Source organism: Plasmodium reichenowi, chromosome 1 (assembly GCF_001601855.1).
Source record: "Plasmodium reichenowi strain SY57 chromosome 1, whole genome shotgun sequence".
NCBI lineage: Eukaryota > Apicomplexa > Aconoidasida > Haemosporida > Plasmodiidae > Plasmodium > Plasmodium reichenowi.
In genome coordinates, this window is record NC_033646.1 from 135807 (window position 1) to 145840 (window position 10034).

General features: G+C 20.3%; 3 protein-coding genes across 3 annotated transcripts; 1 reads left to right on the plus strand and 2 right to left on the minus strand.

Moving 5' to 3' along the window:
- Positions 1–162: 162 nt before the first annotated feature.
- PRSY57_0103700 (hypothetical protein) lies at positions 163–2879 on the minus strand (the record flags this gene model as incomplete). The annotated part of the gene is made up of 2 exons (XM_012905356.2): positions 163–1298; positions 1535–2879. 2 exons carry the CDS (start codon positions 2877–2879, stop codon positions 163–165), a joined length of 2481 nt encoding a protein of 826 aa, XP_012760810.1.
- Positions 2880–4502: 1623 nt separating this feature from the next.
- Positions 4503–5894, plus strand: PRSY57_0103800 (DNA binding protein, putative; the record flags this gene model as incomplete). The annotated part of the gene is made up of 1 exon (XM_012905357.2): positions 4503–5894. The coding sequence occupies one exon, from the start codon at positions 4503–4505 to the stop codon at positions 5892–5894; it is 1392 nt and encodes a 463-aa protein (XP_012760811.2).
- An 815-nt stretch (positions 5895–6709) lies between these two features.
- PRSY57_0103900 (hypothetical protein) lies at positions 6710–9592 on the minus strand (the record flags this gene model as incomplete). The annotated part of the gene is made up of 1 exon (XM_012905358.2): positions 6710–9592. One exon carries the CDS (start codon positions 9590–9592, stop codon positions 6710–6712), a length of 2883 nt encoding a protein of 960 aa, XP_012760812.2.
- Between the last annotated feature and the right edge of the window lie 442 nt (positions 9593–10034).

The window sequence follows — 10034 nt, forward strand, 5'->3', positions numbered from 1 at the left end:
TTTTTTTTTTTTTTTTTTTTTTTTTTTTTTTTTTTGGTAATATACAGATTATTATTTCATATTACAACATAAAAACATTTATGTACATTCAAGTATATGTATATATATTATATATATATTTATTTATTTATTTATCTTTATATTATATACTATTCATTTCGTTTAATTATTTTTAGGTCGTCTAAAAAATAGGACATTATTTTGATTTTTTAAATAACCGAAATGATTCCATCCAGTACTCATGGGGATACGAAGATAATATTTGACATCTAGTTCATGTAAGAATGGATTTTTTTCATTTGTAAAACAATCATATGAATCAGTTTTATTTTTCATACCAGAATGATTTTTTTGATTATCAAGAATAGATTTAACTTTTTCTTCAAAGAGTCTACTTACCTCAATAGCTCTATATATATAATTTTCATCCTCCGTCTTTGTAAGATATACAACCGGTCCTAATTGTGCTGCATATTGTACATTAAATAATTGATGTGATAATAAGAAGCTTTCGTTTAATGAGAAAACAGGTTCTAGTAATTTAGAAAAGTCTGGAGCATCTATAATAGATTCATAAAAGGAATCTTTTTGTCTTTTCATTTTATTCATAAAATGCATTAATTTATCTCTTTTCTCTAATAAAGATAAATCTTCTGTTATATCATTTTTATTAAAATTTAGCTTATTATTTTTTAAAATAATTTTATTATTATGATCATCATTTAATTCTTGTTGATTTTTTTTTATTTTTTCCTTTCCTTTTTTATCTTTTTGCTTTTCTAGATTTTTTTTGTGTTTTTTGTTATCTAAGAAAATATTATTACCTTTACCTTGTTTTTGTCTATTACATCTAGAATAATATTCTTCTAATAATGCAACTTCAGCATCATAAAATTCGTCTGTGTCATCAATTTCGTCATCGTTACTAATACGTTTAAGATTCATAATATCACACAAATTCGGAAATGGTACATCCAAATATTTATATTCACTTCTACATTTATTTTTGTAATTTTCATAATCAGCATCATCTATAACATTTTTTGCATGTCGATATAAAAACATCCTATCAATATAATGATACTTCATTTCTTTATTCTTTGCATTCTCAACAATTTTATTCAACTTACTTTTACTAATATAATTCTCTTCATCTAGTTGTAGTAACTCGTCTATAAAATTTAATTCCCCTTTGCTCTTAATATTAGAATAAATATCTTGAAAAAACTTTTGACTAAACACATATTCCGCGTCCTTTTTCATGACAAATTCGTCTTCTTCCTTGGATTCGACTTTTTCTAAAAAAAAAAAAAAAAAATAAAATAATAAAATAAAATTAAAATTAAATGAAATAAAATAGAAGATAATATTAATGGATTATTCATTTTGTTCATACCACTTGTGTACAATAATATAAATAACTACACATTACATAACAAAAATATAAACCCAAATAAAAACACGAACATGTACACACATATATATATATATATATATATATATATATATATATATATGTATGTGTGGTGGTTACCTTTCCTTTTAATATCGTTGTTCTCAAAATCTTCCGCATTTTTAAAAAAACAGGTATGAAATAAAGGGTGATTGTTTTCTTCATAATGTGAAGCCACCGATTTATTGAGATGATTATCATTTTGTTTCATATGTGAAAGATTTTTTTTGTTATATTCATATAAAACCGAAGAGTTCTTCATATTATTCAAACAATTGTTGTTATTATTATATTTATTATGATTGTTGGGATTTAATAAATAATGATCTTTATTCATTTTAGAAATATATTCATTACTCTTTTCATTAGGTCCCATATTATTATTTAACATATTTAATTCTAATGTATCACTATACCTACGAACATTATTTTTAGATATATTTTGATCGTCTTTTAATCTCTTATTCATAAGAAATGATTCAGAATTATTATATTTATCATATTCACTGCTAACATGTGTACTGTGTCTTCTTTTTAAAGGTAAATGTTCCTTTATTTTATTGGTAATTTCTACATTGTAATTATTTTTAGATGTATATTCATTATTCATTTTTTTTATATCTTCTAGAGACATATTTGAAATAAAAGAATATTTATTCTTATTAAATAAAGACATATCGGATGGTATATAAATTGTACTTTTCATATCTAATGTTAATTTAGAATGTTTTTGTTCTACATTGGGTTCAAAATTGAAACTGGAAAGTGTAGATTCAGAATTCATATATATAGGTGCTGTTTCTCTATTCGTTATTAAACTATTTATTCTATTAAAATTTTTACTTCTAAAAAAATTATCGCTTTGTGTAGTATTACTCATAATATATGTATCATGTAAATTTTTATTTATATACATTTTTCTATCATTCATATTTTCATCTATATAATTATTTTTTTCATTATATTTAGAGCCTTCATATATTATTTTATTATTTTTATCACCAATATAACAACTTTTATTTTCATTTCGAATATAACTACTATCTCTAGTTTTATTCTTTATCGTATTATTAACAATAGATCTTATACATGCACTTTTTTTAATACTCTCATCTACACTATTTCTTAATCCTATTCTACTTTTTAAAGGAGAATATTTTTTATATAATTGTGTTTGAATAGTAGGAGAATATTTTCTTCTCTTTCTTATCGAATTATTAAAATTATAAGTTAAATAATCATAATTATTATTCTTTGAATTTACATTCTTCTCATACATATGAGCCACTGTGCATCTACGTTTCCTTATATTTTCTTTTTCATCTTCAATAAATCTACTAGGAACACTATGACGACAATTAAATATTTTGTGTATGCTTAAATTTATATTCTGTAAATTGTTATTATTATTACTATTTGTAGCCATCTTATAAAAAATAAAATAAAAAATAAAACTATATATATATATATATATATATAATTACATATAATTATCTTATTGCTGTCTTTATGTATTAATCAAATTTTTGATATACAATAGTGGTAATATAAAATAAATATAAAATTATATGCACATATATATATATATATATATATATATGTATATATATATAAATGGCTATAGCATATTGTATATGTGATTATAACATATTATATATGTGATTATAACATATTATATATGTGATTATAACATATTATATATATGGTTATAGCATATTATATATATGGTTATAGCATATTATATATGTGATTATAACATATTATATATAAGATTATACATATTATATATATGGTTAGTATATAATTTATGTGCACACACTCATATTTTTAGCTTTGAAAATATTTTATATGTACATATATTATCAATACATTTCACATAGTAAAAAAAAAATATATATACATATATATATATATATATATATATATATATAATTAAGATAATATAAAAATGAAAAAATATAACAAGGTAATAATGAAACAGTGTTAATATATACATATACACATATATATATTTATATATATGTAAAAATATATAAAATATTATGATTAAAAAAAAAAGAAAAAGAAAACAGTTTAATATGAAAGAAAGAATAAAAATGAATAAGAAAAAAATTAAAACAGAAAAAAAAAAAAAAAAAATACAAATGTGCATTCCTTTAAATATATGTTCACATAAAACAAGGAAGATATTATTTATCGAACATGGAATGAAATAAATTAAAATAATATTATATATATATATAATAAATATATAATATATATATATATATATATATATTTATTTAATATGTACAAATTCGTATTATATAATAATATTGCATACTTTATATATGTTTTGACGATCCGACACACTTTGATAAACTATTCCTTTTTTACCACAATAAAAAGGAAGTTAACAAATTATATATATATATATATATATAATATATACTTTTTTTTTATCTTTTTTTTTTTTTTTTTTTTAGATTATTTTCCTTATATATATTATATAATTACCATAATTATTAGGTTAAAATTAATATATAAAAATAAAAAATAAAAAAAATATAAATAAATATATACTGAAGATATATATATTTATGTCATATGTTTGTGTGAGGCTAATTTATATAGCAACTCCAAAACAAAGTACTATATATAAGTCATGTGCATATAAAATAAATATGAAAGAAAATATATAATTCATTTCCTACATATATATTATATATATATATATATATATATATATATATATATATACATATGTAATTATTATTATTTTTTTTCATTTTGATATGTGTGAATCGATATTACCAATATAGCTACAGTGAATAAATAATGTACTTATATATATATAATATATATATATATATATATATATAATATTTATTTATTTTGGTTCCCCCTTTTTGCCCCAACAATTTTTCTATTTTGTATTTATATATATATATATATATATATATATATATATATTAATATTAATATTAATATTATTATTTGTTCAAGTTCAATTTGTTTTCGTTTTTTTTTAATTTGGAAAAAAAAAAAAAAATGAGATATTAATAAAAGAATGCTGAAAGGAATTAAGCATATTTTAAACACATCACATATAGTTTCATTAGATTTTTCTTTTGGCTCACGTTTTTATAAATCATATTTTTCTTGTCGTAGAACATATGAAAATAATACATATGAACAATTGAAGGCTCTAAAATTTCCAGGGCTTGTTATATATGTTAATAAAGATAATATAGAAAAATATGAAGAGAACATTTTGAAGTATTTCAATACAAATGTTATTGGATTGGACACGGAATTTATTATTGATATAAATGAAAAAGAGAATAATAATGAGAACAGATCAATAAGTTCTTATATTAAAAATGGAAAGGATAATAATTATATAAATTCACAATTAATAAATATATTTAAAAAAAAAAAAAAAAATTATGCATATAACTTATGTAATAATGAAAATAATAAAATTTTATGTTTAATTCAATTATGTTCTTCTGATTTATGTTTTGTATTTAATATTCATAAATTAAATGGACATATTCCTATAAGTGTAAAAAATATTCTAGAGAACGAAGAAATTATAAAAGTTGCTCATGATATTAAAAATGAAAAAGATATGTTTCTATCTAATAATATACAAATAAAAAATGTTTTTGATTTATATAATTATGCCATTGATAATATTATATATCCTCCTTCATTACAATCTTTAGTTAAAATATATCTTAACAAATTCTTAGATAAAAAATTTAGATTATCCAATTGGTTAAATTATTCCTTATTACAAGAACAAATACTTTATGCAGCAGTTGATGCGTATGCATCTAGACAAATATATTTTCATTTGGATGAAAACAAAAAAAAGTGTCAATCTTATATTCTTAATTATATCATAAAAGAAAACCAAATAAAATCATGTCATCAAAACTTTAATAAATATACATATAAAAAAAATGACCTCAATAATGAAAATAACATAAAAATAGAAGAAAAAAACATACAAATAGAAGAAAAAAACATAAAAATAGAAGAAAATAACATACAAAATATCGAATTTATCAATAATACTATACACAATCAGAAAAAAAAAAATATATATATAAACAATCAACATCAAAATGAATATGATTCAAATATTAAACAATTACAATCTTTACCTACACATAGTAATCAAAACAAGAAAAATTATGAATTTGTAGAAAAATGCAAACTTCAATTAATAAACATATTAAAAAAGGAAATTCATAACAAGTGTACTAATATGACTAATATCTCATTTGTTCAAGAAATGACTTTCTCAAATAATACTTATAAAAATATTCTGTCCTTAAAACATAATCAAAATAATTATAATTTCATAAAGTTCTCTTCTGTCAATTATGATGAGGAAATAAATTCATGCTACCAAATTTTAACATACCTTGATCACAGGGTCTGCACATAAATAAAAAATAAAAATAAAAATAAAAATAAAAATAAAAATATATATATATATATATATATATATATATGTGTTATCAATTTGTTGCACAATTTTTTATATGTCACACTTTTATTATTATTTTTTTTTTTTTTTATTTTTTTTTTTTTTTGTATCTCAATTCAAGAATTTTTTGATTTATATTGCTTAATTCATTTTGTAACGATAATGAAAATAATAATTAATATGTATATGTATATATTTATATGCTATCAATTTGTTGCACAATCTTTTATATGTCACACATTTATTATTATTATTTTATCTTATTTTATTTTATTTTATTTTATTTTTTTTTTTTTTTTTGGTCGCTGCCAATTTTATGGTTACTCAAACATCCAACAAAAAGGAATAAATACAATTCCATACTTTTTTCATAATACAATGTTTAAAGTAAATAAATTTTTGAACGTTGAACAAATAAAGGAGAACCTTATGTGTTGTAATTGAAACACACATGAAAAAATTAAAAAATTAATAATATTAAAAATGTTACACATATAAAAAATATGGAACCATAAAAAGTGTACACATGAATAACAAACAAACAAACAAACAAATACATATATACATACATACATATATACATACATACATACATATATACATACATACATACATATATACATACATACATATATACATACATACATACATACATACATACATACATCCATACATACATGTAAATATATATAATGGGGAAATATAATATTAATTTATATATATTATATATATATTACATATTTCTCTATATATTATACATTTTTGTTTATTTTTTAGGAGGAGAAGGCAAAGTGGTTTTTATTTTTTGAAGGATAAGAAATAGAATAGTTTAAAATACAATCATATATAAACTTTGGAGTTACAAATAAGGGTAATTTTTTTTTTTTTTTTTTTTTTTCATGAAGATAATTATAGAATTGTATAGCATTAAAATCATTAGAATTTGTGATAATGATATACTCTGCATCATATGGATGTTGAACAAGGATTCCTTCACCTAAGGTAATTAAAACTTTACATAGAAATAATGGATTATAATAATTTGAATGTTTAATACTTTCCATATTAAAAATATAAAAGTATTGTTTATTAAATAATCTATCATGAGCTAATTTTTGTCTTGTATTAAAGTTTTTATTACATACAATAAATTCATTTTCGGAGCATACCGTATTCCAAAACACATCAGTATATTCAGGCCATTTTTTATAATTTTTTAATATTATATCTAATGCTTTTTCTTTAAGTAAATAAACATCACTAACTAAACTACATAAAATTTTTGGATCATATAAATCTATATCCTTTTTCTCATTAGGTACAATACAAAAACTTATTTTATTCCATTCATTAATATCACTAGGCATATCAAAAATTTCAATACCTTTGGTACCTGCTCCATTTTTCGTAATTAATCCTTTAGGGTCATATGTATAATTAGGTGGACGTAAATGTTTTATTTTATGTAATTTATTATATATAACTTCTTTATAATAATTATTTGCAGCACCAACTAATTTTATTTTATTTACTAATTCTCTACCTTCATAATAACTTGAATCCACATTATTCGATAATTCATCTGAATTACATGAATCTGTACTCTCATAACCAAGCCCATTTATATTTTTTTTTTTTTTTTTGGAATGTTTTCGAACATTTCCTTTATCAGTTATTTCTTCTTCTTTATTATGAAAATCCATTTTTCTTTTATTAAATTTCGTACTTAAATATTCTGTATTTAATGTTATATTTGTTGTGACACTAAAATTTCCTTTTAACGATTTACAATCATTTTCCATAATTTTTTGTCTAAATAATTTAAAATAATCATAATAAGAACATAACTTAAAATTAAAACCTTTTATTATATTTATATAAAAATTTTTAAAATTACTTTTTTTTATTAATAATATATTCTCCGTTCTATTCCACTGTATAAAATTTGTTTGCTTTATTTTTGTGACGATATCTTCATTATACGGTATTAACTTTATATACATGGTATCACCTTTTACAATATTATTTATAATGATGTGTTCAATCCTGAACATTCTTACATTCTTAATATATTCTATAAAATTTAATTTATTTTCCTTTATAAAAATATCCAAGTTGAAAGTTATTTCATTTGTTGTATTCTTATTACTGTCTTTCGAAGCATTATTCTCTTGGTTAGTATAACCATCATTTATATTATCACAATGATCATTTTTATTATCACATATATTATTTTTATCATCACAATGATCATTTTTATTAACACAATGATCATTTTTATTAACACAATCGTCACTTTTATTAACACAATCGTCACCTTTATTAACATAATCGTCACTTTTATTAACACAATCGTCACTTTTATTAACACAATCGGCACTTTTATTAACACAATCGGCACTTTTATTAACACAATCGTCACTTTTATTAACACAATCATCATTTTTATTAACACAATCATCATTTTTATTATCACAACTATCATCATTATCATCATCATAGTAAGTATCATCATTATTATCATAATGTGTGTCCTCATCGGTGTTGTAATTCCTGTCATCATCATTTCTTATTTTTTTCTCCTTGTATAATACATCACAGTTATCCTTTAAGGTTAAATCCTTTTCTATAACATTTATTTCTTCATTTTTGTTTTTCTGTAAATTATTTATCTTGTTATTCTCTATACAACTATCTTCACCTTGTTTTTGTTGTGTATGCAAATGGTTTACAGGTACATGATGATTTAGGATGTTCACTTCATCTTTCATAGTATTATCACCATGCGGTATATTTTTATCATAATGAAGTACATTTTTATAATTATTATCATTTTTATTTCCGAAAACAACTTTTGGACTTGAATTTCTTATTACATCATTATTACTAGGATAAAATTTATCTTGTTTTCTGCAATTAACCTGAACAGCAATATTATTATTATTATTGTTGTTGTTGTTTTGATTATTATTATTATTATTATTGTTGTGATAATTTTCTGTATTATCATCATCGTTGTTCTTTTTTTCCTTATGGGTAGTGTCACATATTTCATCCGTTTTTATAAGCTGATCCTTAGATAATTCATTCATTTTAGCATTGCTATTTACATTTTTAATACTAGAAAAATGATGAAATAATTTACATAAATAATAAAGTACAGTATCACTAACTGTACCACCTAAAAACAAGGTAAGTTTAGACATTTCAAATATATAAAATAAAGGTATATGCCATACTTTCTTATCATTTTCCCATTTTGTATTTCTACAATGAACTTTAAAATAAGAAGTAATAATATTATTTTCATTCGTATATTTTAATTTCAATATTAAATATCCTTTCTTTTCATTTATTATATCACTACAATATTTATTATCGTATAATATATAATTATATATATTAGTTATATCGATATGATTCCATGCATCTAAACTATTATTAACACTCGAACTTTCTGTTATTCTCATAAGGAAAAAATCAAAATTATTTCGTTCCTTATCATGTATTACAATGTCTAAATATACATCATCACCATTAAAATTATTCTCAAGGCTTATTAATTTCTTGTCGATCTTTTCGGTATCGATTTTACGAAAATAATGCGTTTTTATAAAACCCTTATTTTCTTCTTCCTTGTAATATTTTGATCGCATCTTAACAAAATCAAAAATAAAATATATTAAAATTAGGGAAAGTACCTAATTGGAATAAAAAAATAAAAAAAAAAAAAAGAGGAGAGAGATAAAGACGCAGATCCTATATATAGAATATTCAGATATATACAGGTCAAAATGGGTGACTTAACACAAAACATATTATACGAAAAAAAAATTCATATATATATATGTATTTATATATAGTCATATGTTCATATTGTTGTCCCCCTTTCTATGCACACTTTGAATTATTCAAATTCAACATTTTATTTACAATAAAATGATTGGAAAACATAATTTTTATAACCATACAAATACTTTGTGTACATATATATATATTATATATGTATGTGTTTATTTTTTTTATTTTTCATTTTTAATAGCACAATAAATTGGCATACCAAAAAAAAAAAAAAAAATAAATAAATAAAATAAAAAT